General features: G+C 43.6%; 1 protein-coding gene across 1 annotated transcript; it reads left to right on the forward strand.

The window, feature by feature from the left end:
• The first annotated feature begins 919 nt into the window (after positions 1–919).
• On the forward strand, positions 920–19,526 carry IRAK2 (interleukin 1 receptor associated kinase 2). The gene is made up of 14 exons (XM_040406830.1): positions 920–1,233; positions 3,326–3,491; positions 6,417–6,596; positions 7,288–7,392; positions 7,638–7,741; positions 12,263–12,451; positions 12,525–12,589; positions 12,982–13,090; positions 14,483–14,592; positions 15,225–15,417; positions 16,076–16,138; positions 16,225–16,434; positions 16,601–16,970; positions 18,726–19,526. Exons 2-14 carry the CDS (start codon positions 3,362–3,364, stop codon positions 18,842–18,844), a joined length of 1,947 nt encoding a protein of 648 aa, XP_040262764.1. The 5' UTR covers positions 920–1,233; positions 3,326–3,361; the 3' UTR covers positions 18,845–19,526.
• The last annotated feature ends 458 nt before the right edge of the window (positions 19,527–19,984 follow it).

Consider the following 19,984-nt stretch of genomic DNA (forward strand, 5'->3'; position numbering starts at 1 on the left):
CGTAATATTGAGCGGAATGCACTGCCAGCTATAGGGAACGGCAATGGCTGCGCTGCCCAAGCACCAACTAAATCAGTCGGGGCAGGACGCATTTGGAATTTCTGAACTGAATTTCTCTGCTTGGAAGTTCCGTAGTGTGCATGGACCCATAGTTGCCTCCATGTATCCTCCACCCCAAAATCAGAGCCTATTCCTAGTCCTGGGCCTATAGTTGTTGAGGGGGAGGTAAGCTGTTGTGTCTTTAGTTCAAAAATTCAATTTCCATTTTTCTCTAGCGGTATTCCAGTTCCCATTATACCCTTTGTATCCCCTTTCATCTCCACTTTATTATTTGCCACTGAACTTGGAGATTATGTCTGCTAAAGATTTATTTGATATGTTGAATGGTTTAGACACCAAGTTACGTTTTACTCCCCGTTATAGTCTATGGGCATTCCATTCTGTCACTCACCTTTGCATTCTATAGAAAACAGCTATAATCCAAGGTAATTTTCATTTTACAATATGCTACTCTACCCAGGGAACACTTGCAGTAAAGGTTAATATCCTACATAACACAGATTTAGCTGCAAATGAGCTCATATTTTCCTTCCCATTATAGTCTATGGGCATGCCATTGTGCTATTCACCTTTCATTCCATAGAAAACAAGAAAAATCCAAAGTTATTTCAATTGTAAAAGAAGTTACTATGCACGGAGAAGATCTGTGGTAAAGGATAAGTTGATATTTTTTGCAGATTTGCCTACAAATGATCTGATACTTTGCTTCCCATTATACTCTATGGGCATTTCGTTTGGCTTCATTATAGTCTATGGGCATTCCATTCTGTCATTCCTTTTAGTATGCCCCGTAAAAACCGGCCCAGGGCGCTCTTCCTGCTCTACTGGTTGTGTAACATTCTAGACCTCCTACCTCACCTTCCCCCACACACCAGCTGCTAAAAGGAAGTTCTGGGCGTCACTAAGGGCTACAATATGTGACATCTACACCGGCAGGTGTCCAAAAACAGGAAGGAACTAGGGGGACGCCTAGCAGGTTGGGGGTGCAGCGCCGGCCTGGCCCCTAAAGTGATGAACCTGCCATTACGTCAGGCAGGATTTCTGGACCAGTCTCAAAAATGAATCACTCAGATTTGCCGTGACGGAGTCTTCTGTAACCAGACGGATATTACAAAACCTCCCAGCTTTCGATTTTGAGATCACTTCAGATCATTCAGGACCCGGCAGATTCAGGTAAGTACTGGGATCCTGTGCACAGCAGAGTCCCCAGAGACAGACCTACGAGGAGATGTTAGCGGTGGGGGTCAGACAGACCTACCAGGAGATGTTAGCGGTGGGGGTCAGACAGACCTACCAGGAGATGTTAGCGGTGGGGGTCAGACAGACCTACCAGGAGATGTTAGCGGTGATGGTCAGACAGACCTACCAGGAGATGTTAGCGGTGGGGGTCAGACAGACCTACCAGGAGATGTTAGCGGTGGGGGTCAAACAGACCTACCAGGAGATGTTAGCGGTGGGGGTCAGACAGACCTACCAGGAGATGTTAGTGGTGAGGGTCAGACAGACCTACCAGGAGATGTTAGTGGTAGGGGTCAGACAGACCTATCAGGAGATGTTAGCGGTGGGGGTCAAACAGACCTACCAGGAGATGTTAGCGGTGGGGGTCAGACAGACCTACCAGGAGATGTTAGTGGTGAGGGTCAGACAGACCTACCAGGAGATGTTAGCGGTGAGGGTCAGACAGACCTACCAGGAGATGTTAGCGTCGGGGGTCAGACAGACCTACCAGGAGATGTTAGCGGTGAGGGTCAGACAGACCTACCAGGAGATGTTAGCGTCGGGGGTTAGACAGATCTAGGAGGAGATGTTAGTGGTGGGGGCCAGACAGACCTACCAGGAGATGTTAGCGGTGGGGGTCAGACAGACCTACCAGGAGATGTTAGGGGTGGGGGTCAGACAGACCTACCAGGAGATGTTAGTGGTGAGGGTCAGACAGACCTACCAGGAGATGTTAGCGGTGAGGGTCAGACAGACCTACCAGGAGATGTTAGCGTCGGGGGTCAGACAGACCTACCAGGAGATGTTAGCGTCGGGGGTCAGACAGACCTACCAGGAGATGTTAGCGGTGGGGTTCAGACAGACCTACCAGGAGATGTTAGCGTCGGGGGTCAGACAGACCTACCAGGAGATGTTAGCGGTGGGGGTCAGACAGACCTACCAGGAGATGTTAGCGTCGGGGGTCAGACAGACCTACCAGGAGATGTTAGCGGTGGGGTTCAGACAGACCTACCAAGAGATGTTAGCGGTGGGGGCCAGACAGACCTACCAGGAGATGTTAGCGGTGGGGGTCATGAGGGACATGTACCTTTTTTTGCGGAGCCGCAAGACGGAAATCCGCTGTCCGCATCTTTTGCAGCCCCATAGAAATTAATGAGAACGCATCCGATATCGAAAGAATTCAGACAAATACCTGCGGTCCTTAATCTGAATGATTTTCATCCCGCTCGCTCATCCAAGGATGAGCTGCGACCAGTAGGTGACGTACTCGAAGCCGCCATTCTCTGTATGGATGCGGCTCTTGTATCGTGACAGCTATGGCCGCCAATTAGTAAAGTTATACGCGACTCATCAACCATTAACTCAGCTCAATATATTGTATCAACTGGCTAATTGGGGCACAGGTTGAATCCACCATTTTCAAGACTTCTGATACAGTCAGTGAATGGCAACATCTGGATCCTGAAATCCTGTCTTGACCACTTCCAAATGTCTCAGATACGCTATAACTACAGCCACATCAGTTTGAGCTAGACATGATCGGGACCGTTTCTGACTTCTAGCTCACCCTTTTCAAGATCTCTTCTGGCTGTCAGTGAATGGGAACATTTTCCTATTATTATTTTTTTAATCCTGGGTCTCATTTTTCTTTCAGCTGAGAGTTTGCTTCATTTGTGTCCAATTGCGAGAATCCTCTGTGAGCTCTCAACACACAGGCAGCACAATCTCTCTCCTGTCCTGACAGTTTGTTACAATGTGTCAGTGTGGGTAAAATGTATCAGTCAGGAGTTCAGGGCTCACAAGATTGTCTAGAAGGGATACAACTGTATCCTATTTACAGCAAGCGGAGATCTTGAAAATGGGGAGGATTTGAAATGATAAGTATATTAGAAAGTTTTGGAACTTTTCATTCTGCAATGACTAATTGTTAATTACATAAAACTGGAAAGTCCCTTCGAGCCAATATGCAGAACTTGATGATAATGCGGGCCCCGACCTGCCGGTCCCTGGGCTTTGCATGACGCTTATTATGTTCCTTACATTTCAGCTTTACAGATTTTTTAAAGTTCCATCTGGGACCCTGATGCAGAGAGAGGCGGACATGGCGCAGTCCCTGAGTCCATCCCCCTTCATTATTGACATCTCGCCCAGAGTCCTGGACGATCTCTGCCGCTGTCTGGACAGCCTGAGTGACTGGGAGTGGATGCGGCTCGGTAAGGATGTCTCCTGGAACAAATAAGGATAAAATAGTTCTTCTTAAAGGGATCATCAATATCTAAACACAATTAATGTACATCTGATATCTCTAGTTACATCCAAAGCTGCATTCAAATGTTTCATGATAATGGAATTATAACCTGTATTCAGATATAGCAGCTGAATTATTACTAAATAACTGTCACCAAAGCTTCTACAGTACTCTCAGGGATCAGAAAACCAGCAGAATAGTGAGTGCAGCTCTGGAGTGTAATACAGGATGTAACTCAGGATCAGTACAGGATAAGTAATGTATGTACACAGTGACTGCACCAGCAGAATAGTGAGTGCAGCTCTGGAGTATAATGCAGGATGTAACTCAGGATCAGTACAGGAGAAGTAATGTAATGTATGTACACAGTGACTGCACCAGCAGAATAGTGAGTGCAGCTCTGGAGTGTAATACAGGATGTAACTCAGGATCAGTACAGGATAAGTAATGTAATGTATGTACACAGTGACTCCACCAGCAGAATAGTGAGTGCAGCTCTGGAGTATAATACAGGATGTAACTCAGGATCAGTACAGGAGAAGTAATGTATGTACACAGTGACTGCACCAGCAGAATAGTGAGTGCAGCTCTGGAGTATAATACAGGATGTAACTCAGGATCAGTACAGGAGAAGTAATGTAATGTATGTACACAGTGACTGCACCAGCAGAATAGGGAGTGCAGCTCTGGAGTATAATACAGGATGTAACTCAAGATCAGTACAGGATAAGTAATGTATGTACACAGTGACTCCACCAGCAGAATAGTGAGTGCAGCTCTGGAGTATAATACAGGATGTAACTTAGGATCAGTACAGGATAAGTAATGTATGTACACAGTTACTGCACCAGCAGAATAGTGAGTGCAGCTCTGGAGTATAATACAGGATGTAACTTAGGATCAGTACAGGATAAGTAATGTATGTACACAGTGACTCCATTAGTGAGTGCAGCTCTGAAAAAACAGACTTTATTCTCAAACGCGATTGGCCGCTTTTTCAGCTCCTATAATGCGTCAGTAATAGCATGTGCTTACCATTGTGTACGCTGCTGTTTCCGTCTGTGACTACATAGCACCGCTTGGGTAAGGCCTGATGGAGCAGCTGGCCACATGTGACCATGCCACGTCCACCCACAGCAGTCAATGGTTGCATGGTTTTAGTGAAAAAATAATGCAGCTATTGGTGCCTTTGGTGGGTGGAAGGATATCTGTCACCGCCAGATCTCTGAGAAGTTCTGACAGACGTTCTTCAGTACCTCCTGCATGATGTTCTTTTGTTTTGGTTTCGTTTTGTCATCTCTTCTCCCTCTCCCAGCGGTCATCTATTAGCAGTGATTGCCTCCCTTTATATTCCCTCCCATACTGCCTCACTTTGCGGTTTATACTCCTTCCTGGATTGTGCTCACTGCTAGATGCTGCAACTGCTGGTTCCTCAGATAAGTCTATTCCTTTATTTGTGTTTCCTTGCTGGCTTGATTCTAGGTGACCCTGACTCCCTCCGTATTAAGTGCAGGGAGCCGGTGGTCGTGTCCCCTCACTATTATAGGGTTTTCAGATGTCACTCAGTCTAGGCACGAGGGCATGCAATTTTCTATCATAGAGATCTTTGCATGGGCTGAGCAGTCAGGGAGAGCTCTAGGGCTTTTATAGGGCTCACCCATATGTTCCTTAGTTTGGGATCAAGTCAGTCGGATCTTTATTTGTGACTTCTAGTTTTCTGCAAGCACCATCCGTGACAATATCTGGATCTTCTGCTCCTACATTTCCTCTATTCTGAGGCCTGTAGAGATAGCAGAGCTGGGAGGTCGGGTGTGATCTCTATTACAGCAGGCTGACAGTGATCCTGTATCCTGATGATGGGGCTAGAACTGGACTGTAGGCTGTGCACCAAACCAAATCTCACCAATACCTGCACATTAATGAAGTAAGATCCTGTCACCGCCAGACATCTGAGAAGCTCTGACAGACGTACTTCAGAACCTCCTGCTTGAGGTTCTTTTGTTTTGCTTTCGTTTTGTCATCTCGTTTCCCTCTCTCAGCTGTTATCTAGTTGCACTGATTGCATCCCTTTAAATCCCCTCCCATACTGCATCACTTTGCGGTTTATACAACTTCCTGGAGTGTGTGCATGCTGGATGCTACAACTGATGCTTCTACAGATAAGTCTGTTCATTTATCTATGTTTTCCTGTTTGCTTGAGCATAGGTGACCCTGACTCCCTCCGTATTAAGTGTAGGGAGCCGGTGGTCATGTCCCCTCACTATTATAGGGTGTTCAGGTTTCATACAGTCGAGGAACGAGGGTATGCAATTATCTACCATAGAGATTCTTGCATAGGCTGAGCAGTAAGGGAGAGAGCTAGGGCTGTTGCAGGGTTACCCTCTGGTTCCTTAGTTTTTGATCAAGTCACTCGGATCTTCATTTGTGTCTTCTAGTTTTATGTAACACCTTCCGTGACAGACCCACAGGCTAAACACCCGTATACACCAAATATACCTCACAGCTGAAGGTTTGTTACAATTGTATCTAGTCTAGACAATCCTTAGCTAAGCAGCCTGTGCTCCAGACTGATACACTTTGTCTGTAGTGATACAATGTAGCAAATTCTTAAGGTATGAACACTCATTAGCAATGATCTGGCAGTATAATACTGCCGCCGAGTGAAATGCATTAGCCTGGTTTTATATAATAATGCTCAGTTATATATCGTGACACTGCATCTTAAGACTTCTGTTTGCTGACAGTGAATGGAAGCAAATACATCTGTACTGGTTTTTAGCCTCTGGGTGTTAAAAAAAAATAAAAAATCCCCATTCACTGGCAGCAAGCAGAGATCTTTAAAATGTGTCATTGTACTTACATTTTGAAAAACATTTTTCCCCGTGATCAGTGTCACATATCCTGAACGACCAGACTACCATTCAGCGCTTTTACATGAGGCGGCGATCAGGGGATTACATCACCCGGGAGCTGCTCTGGAGCTGGGGACAGAAGCTGGCCACCGTCCAGGACCTGGAGGTCGTTCTGAAGATGCTGGAGCTCTACCGGGCATTAGAAATTCTCCACCAGAGTAAGTCGGAAACCCCTGGGATGTCTTCTGCTGTGAGATTGAAATTATATTCAGTACCATTCCAGAGGGCTGTCATCCAGTCTTCTGTCTTCTACGGGGCATCTGTCAGCAGTTTTGTACCTATGACACCAACTGACCTGTTACATGTGCGCTTGGCAGCTGAAGGCATCTGTGCTGGTCCAATGTTCATATGTGCCCGCATTGCTGAGAAAAAGGATGTTTTAATATATACAAATGAGCCTGTAGGAGCAACATGGGCGTTGCCATTGCACCAGTGGCTCTGCTCTCTTTGCAGTTTCTGCATCATCTGCACTTTGATTGACAGGACCAGGTGTGTTGACGTTTTCACTGCCTGGCTGTCAATAAAATTGCAGAGGGCATGGAAGTTGCAGAGAGAGCAGAGCCTCTAGGTGTAATGGTAACGCCCCCGTTGCTCCTAGAAGCTCATTTGCATATATTAAAACATCATTTTTCTCAGCAATGCGAGCACATATGAACATGGGACCAACACAGATGCCTTCAGCTGCCAAGTGCACATGTAACAGGTCAGCCGGTGTCATAGGGACAGAACTGCTGACAGATGCCATTTAACTCTGTCCTGGTTCCCTTTTTATACTGCTGCTTAACTGCAGCTCTGGCATTCTATTCATAAAGCTATGTTATAGATACTTTCTAATTATGTATTATATAGACCCCTGTAATCTGGTGAAATCCCCTGTGACTGAGGAAAGTCATGCAGAGCCACGTATTTCTGAAGGAGCGAAAAGAAACGGCGGGAATTGCAACGGTATTACAGGTAATGACTGAGATTGTGGGATACAGAGCGAGGCGTGAGACGTCAATGGTGATCAGCGTCTCCTCCATCCTCATAGATTGTAAGCTCTTGCGAGCAGGACCCTGACCCCTAGTGTTTCTGTTGCATATTAGCCAGTTATGTTTGTTTTGTACATGAACCTTATGAATTTGTAAAGCGCTGCGGAATATGGTGGTGGCGTGGCGCTATATAAATAAATGTTATTATTATTATTATTATTATTACAGAATTCAATTCACAGACACTTCCTTTACCACCACAACCCCCATCAGAACTGCTGAGCTCCCTATGGACCGACTCGTATTCTGACCACGTATCCAGCACAGATCAGGTATGTGTGTCCTCCATGTCACCTAATAGGCTGCTATAACCTGGGCATCTCCTGTATATAATTATAAATGTACAGCTGGTATAACCTGGGTATCTCCTGAATATAATTATATATGTACAGCTGGTATAACCTGGGTATCTCCTGTATATAATTATATATGTACAGCTGGTATAACCTGGGTATCTCCTGTATATAATTATATATGTACAGCTGGTATAACCTGGGCATCTCCTGTATATAATTATATATGTACAGCTGGTATAAGTTATACATCTTCTTGTATATAGTGATATGGAGCATGCTGGTATAACCTGGGCATCTCCTGTATATAATTATATATGTACAGCTGCTATAACCTGGGCATCTCCTGTATATAATTATATATGTACAGCTGGTATAAGTTATACATCTTCTTGTATATAGAGATATGGAACATGCTGGTATAACCTGGGTATCTCCTGTATATAATTATATATGTACAGCTGGTATAACCTGGGCATCTCCTGTATATAATTATATATGTACAGCTGGTATAAGTTATACATCTTCTTGTATACAGTGATATGGACCATGCTGGTATAACCTGGGCATCTCCTGTATATAATTATATATGTACAGCTGGTATAAGTTATACATCTTCTTGTATATAGTGATAAGGACCATGCTGGTATAACCTGGGCATCTCCTGTATATAATTATATATGTACAGCTGGTACAAGTTATACATCTTCTTGTATACAGTGATATGGACCAGGCTGGTATAACCTGGGCATCTCCTGTATATAATTATATATGTACAGCTGGTATAAGTTATACATCTTCTGTATATAGTGATACGGACCATGCTGGTATAACCTGGGCATCTCCTGTATATAATTATATATGTACAGCTGGTATAACCTGGGCATCTCCTGTATATAATTATATATGTACAGCTGGTATAAGTTATACATCTTCTTGTATATAGTGATAAGGACCATGCTGGTATAATCTGGGCATCTCCTGTATATATAATTATATATGTACAGCTGGTATAAGTTATACATCTTCTTGTGTATAGTGATATGGACCATGCTGGTATAACCTGGGTATGTCCTCTATATAATTATATATGTACAGCTGGTATAAGTTATACATCTTCTTGTATATAGTGATATGAAGCATGCTGGTATAACCTGGGTATCTCCTGTATATAATTATATATGTACAGCTGGTATAAGTTATACATCTTCTTGTATATAGTGATATGGACCATGCTGGTATAACCTGGGGATCTCCTGTATATAATTATATATGTACAGCTGGTATAAGTTATACATCTTCTTGTATATAGTGATATGGACCATGCTGGTATAACCTGGGTATCTCCTGTATATAATTATATATGTACAGCTGGTATAAGTTATACATCTTCTTGTATATAATGATATGGAGCATGCTGGTATAACCTGGGCATCTCCTGTATATAATTATATATGTACAGCTGGTATAAGTTATACATCTTCTTGTATATAGTGATAAGGACCATGCTGGTATAACCTGGGCATCTCCTGTATATAATTATATATGTACAGCTGGTATAAGTTATACATCTTCTTGTATATAATGATATGGACCATGCTGGTATAACCTGGGCATCTCCTGTATATAATTATATATGTACAGCTGGTATAAGTTATACATCTTCTTGTATATAATGATATGGAGCATGCTGGTATAACCTGGGTATCTCCTGTATATAATTATATATGTACAGCTGGTATAAGTTATACATCTTCTTGTATATAATGATATGGACCATGCTGGTATAACCTGGGGATCTCCTGTATATAATTATATATGTACAGCTGGTATAAGTTATACATCTTCTTGTATATAGTGATATGAAGCATGCTGGTATAACCTGGGTATCTCCTGTATATAATTATATATGTACAGCTGGTATAAGTTATACATCTTCTTGTATATAATGATATGGACCATGCTGGTATAACCTGGGTATCTCCTGTATATAATTATATATGTACAGCTGGTATAAGTTATACATCTTCTTGTATATAGTGATATGGACCATGCTGGTATAACCTGGGTATCTCCTGTATATAATTATATATGTACAGCTGGTATAAGTTATACATCTTCTTGTATATAATGATATGGAGCATGCTGGTATAACCTAGGTATCTCCTGTATATAATTATATATGTACAGCTGGTATAAGTTATATATCTTCTTGTATACAGTGATATGGACCATGCTGGTATAACCTGGGTATCTCCTGTATACAATTATATATGTACAGCTGGTATAACCCTGGGCATCTCCTGTATATAATTATATATGTACAGCTGGTATAACCTGGGCATCTCCTGTATATAATTATATATGTACAGCTGGTATAACCTGGGTATCTCCTGTATATAATTATATATGTACAGCTGGTATAAGTTATACATCTTCTTGTATATAGTGATAAGGACCATGCTGGTATAACCTGGGCATCTCCTGTATATAATTATATATGTACAGCTGGTATAAGTTATACATCTTCTTGTATATAGTGATATGAAGCATGCTGGTATAACCTGGGCATCTCCTGTATATAATTATATATGTACAGCTGGTATAACCTGGGTATCTCCTGTATATAATTATATAGGTACAGCTGGTATAAGTTATACATCTTCTTGTATATAGTGATATGGACCATGCTGGTATAACCTGGGTATCTCCTGTATATAATTATATATGTACAGCTGGTATAAGTTATACATCTTCTTGTATATAGTGATATGGAGCATGCTGGTATAACCTGGGTATCTCCTGTATATAATTATATATGTACAGCTGGTATAACCTGGGTATCTCCTGTATATAATTATATAGGTACAGCTGGTATAAGTTATACATCTTCTTGTATATAGTGATATGAAGCATGCTGGTATAACCTGGGTATCTCCTGTATATAATTATATATGTACAGCTGGTATAACCTGGGCATCTCCTGTATATAATTATATATGTACAGCTGGTATAAGTTATACATCTTCTTGTATATAGTGATATGGACCATGCTGGTATAACCTGGGTATCTCCTGTATATAATTATATATGTACAGCTGGTATAAGTTATACATCTTCTTGTATATAGTGATATGGACCATGCTGGTATAACCTGGGCATCTCCTGTATATAATTATATATGTACAGCTGGTATAAGTTATACTTCTTCTTGTATATAGTGATATGGACCATGCTGGTATAACCTGGGCATCTCCTGTATATAATTATAGATGTACAGCTGGTATAACCTGGGTATCTCCTGTATATAGTGATATGGACCATGCTGGTATAACCTGGGCATCTCCTGTATATAATTATAGATGTACAGCTGGTATAACCTGGGCATCTCCTGTATATAATTATATATGTATAGCTGGTATAACCTGGGTATCTCCTGTATATAATTATATATGTACAGCTGGTATAACCTGGGCATCTCCTGTATATAATTATATATGTACAGCTGGTATAAGCTATACATCTTCTTGTATATAGTGATATGGACCATGCTGGTATAACCTGGGTATCTCCTGTATATAATTATATATGTACAGCTGGTATAACCTGGGCATCTCCTGTATATAATTATATATATATATACAGCTGGTATAAGTTACACATCTTCTTGTATATAGTGATATGGAGCATGCTGGTATAACCTGGGCATCTCCTGTATATAATTATATATGTACAGCTGGTATAAGTTATACATCTTCTGTATATAGTGATATGGACCATGCTGGTATAACCTGGGTATCTCCTGTATATAATTATATATGTACAGCTGGTATAACCTGGGCATCTCCTGTATATAATTATATATGTACAGCTGGTATAACCTGGGCATCTCCTGTATATAATTATATATGTACAGCTGGTATAAGTTACACATCTTCTTGTATATAGTGATATGGAGCATGCTGGTATAACCTGGGCATCTCCTGTATATAATTATATATGTACAGCTGGTATAAGTTACACATCTTCTTGTATATAGTGATATGGAGCATGCTGGTATAACCTGGGCATCTCCTGTATATAATTATATATGTACAGCTGGTATAAGTTATACATCTTCTTGTATATAGTGATATGGACCATGCTGGTATAACCTGGGTATCTCCTGTATATAATTATATATGTACAGCTGGTATAAGTTATACATCTTCTTGTATATAGTGATATGGAGCATGCTGGTATAACCTGGGCATCTCCTGTATATAATTCTATATGTACAGCTGGTATAAGTTATACATCTTCTTGTATATAGTGATATGGAGCATGCTGGTATAACCTGGGCATCTCCTGTATATAATTCTATATGTACAGCTGGTATAAGTTATACATCTTCTTGTATATAGTGATATGGAGCATGCTGGTATAACCTGGGCATCTCCTGTATATAATTCTATATGTACAGCTGGTATTAGTGATACATCGCCCTGGTCTATATTGCAGGTGTTAACTGTCCCTCAGCAGGAGATCAGTTTGTCCCTGTCCACCATGTGTCAGCAGTGGACGGTGCAGCAGCTGGAGGACGCTACAGACAGATTCAGTATGAACAGGAAGATACACAGCGGACGATTTGCTGATGTCTTTTTAGGACGGAAAGGAGACAATGTCTATGCAATAAAGAGGCTGAAGGAGGTGACTTATTATCCCCGGAGTCTCGTCTGCCTGGTGTCAGAGGGCCACATTCTCATCTCTCTGCTTTCTTTAGGGGCACACGGAGCAGTCGGATACGACAGATTCCTCCTACGAGAAAGAAGCACAGATAGGTTTTCGGTAAGAGCCATCTTTTCAAATCCATTGTTCTATAATTAAATATTTATCCTTGTATAATGGAAAGTTCTGCAACTTTCAAATAGACTTTATGCATCAATTTCTCACCATTTGTAAGATTTCTGCTTGCTGTCAGTGAACAGAAACATTCTTGTTGACACGCAGAAGCTAAAAATCTCTGAATCTACTCTATTCTGGTTACAGTTGTTGTCAGTGCGGACAGTCATCTGGATGCCAGACTGATACATTGTAACAAACTATCAGGACAGGAGATATGTGTGCCTGTAATGTGTTTCCGTCCCCCATGTACATGCACACTCAGCCCTTATGTAATGTGTATGGTGCAGTCAGTCCGTGAGCGGTCTTACTTTGCCTTTCTGCCTTGCCTTTTACAGATGTCATCACCCCAATCTGCTGAAGCTGCTCGGCTTCTGTGTGGAGAGCGGACGCCATTACCTCGTCTACCGCTTCATGAAGGAGGGATCTCTGGATGTTGCTTTACAGGTGAGTCCTAAAGGGTTAAGAAGACCCTATGGAAGGCGTATGCCTTACCTTTCTATGGGTGTCACCTGCGGCACATGGCATACAGACACCGTACATACCGCACATCAACGGTTTACAGTCAGCGCATGATGAGGCATATTCATGGCGTATATAGAAAACATCCAGAACCGGAGCTCGCGCCAATGACTTTATCTGTAGCGGGAGGTTATTCCATAAAGTCTGGGCGTCCTGCCCGTCTTCCTGTTAGTGTTCGATGGATTTACTGACTGATTAATAGACTTTCCGTTATGTGGTCCTAGAATTTTGCACATCCGAGGACCTGGAAATATCTCAGCTAGAAAGTTTCCCATATAAATGAATGTATCTCCATTGTTCCAATTTATAGATTCTTGTGTTTGTCCACCTCCAATAACCAGTTACAGCTTATAGACACAAATAATCTATATGAAAGGAACACTATATACATACATTACTCCAGAGCTGCATTCACTATTCTGCTGGTGCAGTCACTGTGTACATACATTACTTATCCTGTACTGATCCTGAGTTACATCCTGTATTATACTCCAGAGCTGCACTCACTATTCTGCTGGTGCAGTCACTGTGTACATACATTACTTATCCTGTACTGATCCTGAGTTACATCCTGTATTATACTCCAGAGCTGCACTCACTATTCTGCTGGTGCAGTCACTGTATACATACATTTCTTATCCTGTACTGATCCTCAGTTACATCCTGTATTATTCTCCAGAGCTGCACTCACTATTCTGCTGGTGGAGTCACCGTGTACATACATTACTTATCCTGCACTGATCCTGAGTTATATCCTGTATTATACTCCAGAGCTGCACTCACTATTCTGCTGGTGCAGTCACTATGTACATACATTACTTATCCTGTACTGATCCTGAGTTACATCCTGTATTATACTCCAGAGCTGCACTCACTATTCTGCTGGTGGAGTCACTGCGTACGTACATTACTTATCCTGTACTGGTCCTGAGTTACATCCTGTATTATACTCCAGAGCTGCACTCACTATTCTGCTGGTGGAGTCACTGTGTACATACATTACTTATCCTGTACTGATTCTGAGTTACATCCTGTATTATATACTCCAGAGCTGCACTCACTGTTCTGCTGGTGGAGTCACTGCGTACATACATTACATTACTTATCCTGTACTGATCCTGAGTTACATCCTGTATTATCCTCCAGAGCTGCACTCACTATTCTGCTGGTGCAGTCACTGTGTACATACATTACTTATCCTGTACTGATCCTGAGTTACATCCTGTATTATACTCCAGAGCTGCACTCACTGTTCTGCTGGTGGAGTCACTGCGTACATACGTTACTTATCTATATATTCACTTGTGTATTTTTCAGGCTGCACCTTGTGTTCTGGGCTGGGAGCGGAGACTGTCTATCGCTGCGAGTCTGTTACAAGGTGTCGGACACTTGCACGAGGCCGGGATTTTTCATGGTAACATTAAGAGGTGAGCTCGCTGTGTGGAAACGATCCGTCCGAGCTTCATTTAACCGCCGTCTCACTTCCCTCCATTGGACAGCAGCGCCGAGTTCACATCCTCCTCTGAAGCCGGAGCTTCGCAGATCATTACTTCTTACATCCTAAGTGTCCAGTCTTGGTTCCTATTTTATGGTTCTTGCATTTTTAACTATTTGATTGCCAAAGCTTTGGGAATTCTTATAAAAATCTGCATCCAGCCGGGAATACATGGGTGGCCGATCAGCGTTATGGAGATAGATGCAGGCTCCAGAGGTTGCACCTCCCTATCAAACGTCCTTTGGATATGCTATAAATGTCTATAAGGGCAATAGCTATTTAAATTAAAATTATTGGCCACCACTAGGGGGAGCTATCTGCATACAGATTACCACAGCTGCCATTGACTGCAATCTTAAGTCTGTCTGCAGTAAGATCCTTAGCTCCCCCTAGTGGTGATTGCATGCAGCTCATTTTTTTCCCCATAGGAGCAGTTCTATGAAATGACACAAATGCATCATAATCTCCGCTGGGAGTTGTAGTCTCACAGCATGTGAAGGGTCAGAGGCCGCTCATACAGGTCTTTGGATTCTTTATTAACCCCTTGCTGTCTTCACTTTTTAGTTCCAATGTCTTTTTGGACGAGCATTTCACTGTAAAGTTGGGCCATGCCGGGGCTCGATTCTGTCCTGATCGATCAGCAAATTACACTAACGTGAAAACGTACGAGCTGCAGAGATTCCAGCCTTACCTGCCGGACAGCTACCTGCGGAGCGGCCAGCTGACCGCCCAGACCGACGTCTTCTCCTGCGGTGTAGTAAGTGAAAGTAATTTCGTCGGGGCTCCCGCCATGTCACAGCCGTGCTCAGCATGGACTAAAGATTTCCAGCAGACCCTGTGTTCCAGCTTTTCATTAAATTTCAAGCTCTCTGCTTGCTGTCAATGAATAGGAGCCAACATTTCCTATCTCATACAGATCTAATACTGATACATTGTAGCAGGAAGGAGACCTTTGCTCTGTTAGGCTGTCTAGACTGGGTACAATTGTAACAAACCCTCAGCTGTGAGACGTTGGTTGTGTAACCTACATCCGCAGCATTATTCTCTCACCTGCCCCAATGTTGCCCTACGATGTCCCAGTAAAGGTGACAGGGACCTCACAGAGTATGTTCTATAGAGCCAGACCATGCATTTGCTTTGGGGCCCTTGAGAAGGGCAGGAGGGGCCCTTTCCAGGGTAGGACACAAGGTGTTAAGAACCTGTAGTGATAGCAAACATGGAAGGGAAAAACTCAAGTCATGAAAATGGGATGAGGGCGACAGGAAGGACTGCTGGTCCCTGTTGGTTAGGAACGCGCTGGTGTCAAGCAGCTGCCGTAAAGGGTCTCGTTTTTGTTTTTTTTTGCTCAGTGTTTTTCATTGTGATTAAAGGCTTTTTCCATATCATCATCATCATCATCCTTTATGATCTTTTAGGTTTTAGCAGAACTTCTGACAGGACTGAAGCCCGTTGACAAGGAGCGGGACCCCAGCTACCTGGTAAGAACCTCCAAAGCCGGTTCTGTGTTCACGGCGCTCTCCTCCTTGTGGATCCATTTAATAAGACGCTGTGTGTCCTTCTCCAGAAAGATCTGATCCTGACGGAGGTGGAGCAGGTGAAATTAAAATCGGAGTCCGTCGGTGACAGAGCGGGGTCTGTGGATCTTCTGTGCGCAGGAGAAATCGGACAGAAATACGCGGATCCAAGACTGGAGAGACTGGGAAGACGTCCCGCCATACACTGGGCTTCTGCCGTCTGCCTGTGCCTGACCAAGAAGAGGACGTCATTATCGGAGGTGACCTTATAAAAGTATCCCGTACATGATCCTTCTGACAGGAGCTCGGCTAAGCGGCTACCAGCTTGCTGACTGTTTCCAGTAACGTTATCGTGTACAGTTTTATTGAGCCGAGAGCCTGTCGTTACAGGAGTCTGTGTTAACCCTTTATTGTTCTTGACAACAGGTAATGACAATGATGGAGAAGGCTCAGGAGTCGTTCACAGCCTGCGCTCCGGAATCCCCGCAGGAGATGTCCAGCGTGAACGTCCCGGAGGAAAGCGATGAATCCTTGTCCATAGGCTACATCCAAGGAGATGCAGCAGAGCCGCCCAGCGGTACCGCCAAGGCTGCCTGGCCCAGGAGCGGAACGTCGGTACCAGAGAGCCCATACTGCCCGGCGCAACACGGAGTCTCCAAAGGGAGTCCGTGTGAACTGGACGAGTCTGGAAGCTTCGACTTCTGTCCTGCAGACGGATGGTCCGAGACCGAGCAAACCTCATCTGCTGCAAGGCCGGGCAACTCGCGTACCCCAGAAAGGAACTGCCCCCCAACAGGTAAATCTGTCTGTCTTCTATCTATCAATTATCTATCTAATCTATCATCTATGTATCTGTCTCTCTGTTTAATCTATGTATTATCTATATACCGTCCTGATCAAAAGTTTAAGACCACCTGAAAAATGGCAAAAAATCCTATTTTACATTGTTGGATCCTAACAAGGTTCCAAGTAGAGCTTCAACATGCAACAAGAAGAAATGTGAGGGAGACAAAGCATTTTTTGAGGATTCAATTTAATGAAAATAACGAATAAACTGAAACAGGCTGTTTTTCAGCTGATCCACATTTTAGGACCACATGCCTTTAAAAGGCCAAATCTGTGCAAAGATGTGGATTCATTGTCATTCTCTGTCAGGTAGTCACACGTTGTGATGGCAAAGGCAAAAACTCTCCCTTTTTGAACGTGGTCGGGTTGTTGAACGGCATAAGCAGGGTCTCTCACAGCCGCCATCGCTGCTGAGGTGGGACGCAGTAAGACAGTCATCGCTGCTGAGGTGGGACGCAGGAAGACAGTCATCTGGAATTTCTTAAATGATCCTGAGGGTTATGGAACAAAAAAGTCAAGTGGAAGACCCAAAAAAATGTCCTCAGCACTGAGCCGGAGGATCCAATTGGCTGTCCGTCAAGACACTGGACGATCCTCGACCCAAATTAAGGCCCTTACTGGTGCTGACTGCAGCCCCATAACCATCAGACGGCATCTGAGACTGAGGGGCTTCAAAAACTAAAAACGTCTTCAAAGACCTCGTCTCCTTGAACGCCACAGAACTGCTCGTTGGGACTTTGCAAGAGAGCACCAAACATGGGACATTCAAAGGTGGAAGAAAGTTTTATTCTCTGATGAGAAAACATTTAACCTTGATGGTCCTGATGGTTTCCAACGTTACTGGCAGGACAAGCAGATCCCACCTGAGATGTTCTCTACGCGCCACAGTGGAGGGGGCGCCATAATGGTCTGGGGGGCTTCTTCCTTCAGTGGAACAATGGAGCTTCAGGAAGTGCAGGGGCGTCAAACGGCCGCTGGCTATGTCCAGATGTTGCAGAGAGCCTTCCTCATGACTGAGGGCCCTCGTCTGTGTGGTAACGACTGGGTTTTTCAACAGGACAACGCTACAGTACACAATGGCTGCAGGACAAGGGACTTCTTCCAGGAGAATAACATCTCTCTTTTGGCCCATCCTGCGTGTTCCCTTGATCTAAATCCAATTGAGAACCTTTGGGGATGGATGGCAAGGGAGGTTTACAAAAATGGACAACAGTCCCAGACAGTAGATGGCCTTCGTGCTTCCGTCTTCACCACTTGGAGAAATGTTCCCACTCACCTCATGGAAACGCTTGCATCAAGCATGCCGAAACAATAACGGCGGAGCTACTCATTACTGACTTCATGTTTGGAGGTTGGATTTCTGTTTTGGGGGGTTTAGTTTTTTTTTGGAGGTGTGGTCCGAAACTTTTGATCAGCGGAAAAACAGCCTGTTTCAGTTTATTCGTTGTTTTCATTAAATTGAATGCTCAAAAAATGTTTTGTCTCCCTCCCATTTCTTCTTGTTGCATGTTGAAGCTCCACTTGGAACCTTGTTAGGATCCAGCCATGATACATAGGGTTTTTGGCCATTTTTCAAGTGGTCTTAAGCTTTTGATCAGGACTGTATTATCTATCTATCATATATCTCATATCTATCAAAAATTAATATTAAGAAACTGATGCATCTGTAAATTATAATTTTTCTTATTTTTTACACATTTATCAGAGAGTAACGAGACGTCGTGGGTAATTGAAATAAATGAAGCAAAACTGAAGCTGATGGAGGATCTTGAGCTGTACGCTGAGGAGAAGGTGGACAGCGCGGTTCTCTTTGACTCGGCCTGAGTATACGGTCGCCTGCGTACACTGGAGACGGACATTTTCAGGGTTCTATAATATTTCCGGTGATTCCTTCAGTGTTTGCACGTTTCGGACGCACCACACATTACTACCTCTGCAGAGACTACCTCCACGTCAGCCATGTTCTGGGCATGAGCGCACATACAGGAGCGGTGCTGCCGGGTCACTGGATGAGCACTTGATTGTCCCTCACCCATCATTACAAGGAAAGGAGACGGCAGTGACCCCCGGGGCAGACCCTCCTGATCCTTGTGTGCTTCTGCTGGGGTCACCGTAGAGAAGAGGGGCTCTATGCAGATTTAAAGGGGTTGTTTGAAATTAGAAAAACATGGCTACTTCCAGGAACAGCGCACTCTTGTCCCCGGGCCATGTCTGGTATTGCAGGTCAGCACCAATCATATAACTGGACGAGCGCGGTGCTATTTCTCCAATAGAATGGCCATGGTTTAAAATTGAGGTTTGGGGCCAGCCCGATCTTGGACTCCTTCTCCGTGGGCCTCATCCCAGCACAGGAGGTGCAATCTCCCTCTTGGATTTTAGCTTTACAACCAGCAATGAACAGACTTGGCGTTTGGCAAACAGCATTACGGTTTTTATAAATATAATTGATATAAGGATGTATAGAAGGAGCGGTTTTATAAATTGTGTAAAATAAAAGTATCAGACATAAAAGAAAATTGTTCTCTTCATTCAGTGTCCTAATAATAAGGCCTCTTTCACACGAACGTGTGCTTCCCGTTGCCGTATTGCAGACCGCATTTGCGGATCCCCAATACATGGGCGCCGTTCCGTGGCCATTCCGCATCACGGATGCGGACCCATTCACTTCCGTGGGGTTTCGTCCCGTACTTCCATTCCGCAAAAAGATAGAACATGTCCTATCTTTTTGCGAAACGGCCGGATCACGGACCCATTAAAGTGAATGGGTCCGCGATCCGCTGCGGCTGCCTCGCGGACGGTGTTTGTGTATTTTGCGGGCCGCAGCACGACAACGGGGCGCACATGTTCGTGTGCAGGAGGCCTAATAGGAGAGTGGTTAAAGGGGTTGTCCAGTCATCCAGCAGAGCAGATGCCCATAACCATGGATAAAAGGAGGATTTTGCCCATTTTGGACCAATCTTCTTG

The sequence above is a fragment of the Bufo bufo genome, chromosome 9 (assembly GCF_905171765.1).
Source record: "Bufo bufo chromosome 9, aBufBuf1.1, whole genome shotgun sequence".
Lineage (NCBI taxonomy): Eukaryota > Metazoa > Chordata > Amphibia > Anura > Bufonidae > Bufo > Bufo bufo.

What these genes read in the sequence shown, in the direction of transcription:
- IRAK2 (XM_040406830.1), top strand. Translation starts at nt 3,362, where the DNA reads ATGCAGAGAGAGGCGGACATGGCGCAGTCCCTGAGTCCATCCCCCTTC. An exon ending in CTCTGGATGTTGCTTTACAG is followed by an intron (nt 13,091 to 14,482) that starts GTGAGTCCTAAA and finishes TGTATTTTTCAG; the next exon opens with GCTGCACCTTGTGTTCTGGG. An exon ending in TTTCATGGTAACATTAAGAG is followed by an intron (nt 14,593 to 15,224) that starts GTGAGCTCGCTG and finishes TTCACTTTTTAG; the next exon opens with TTCCAATGTCTTTTTGGACG.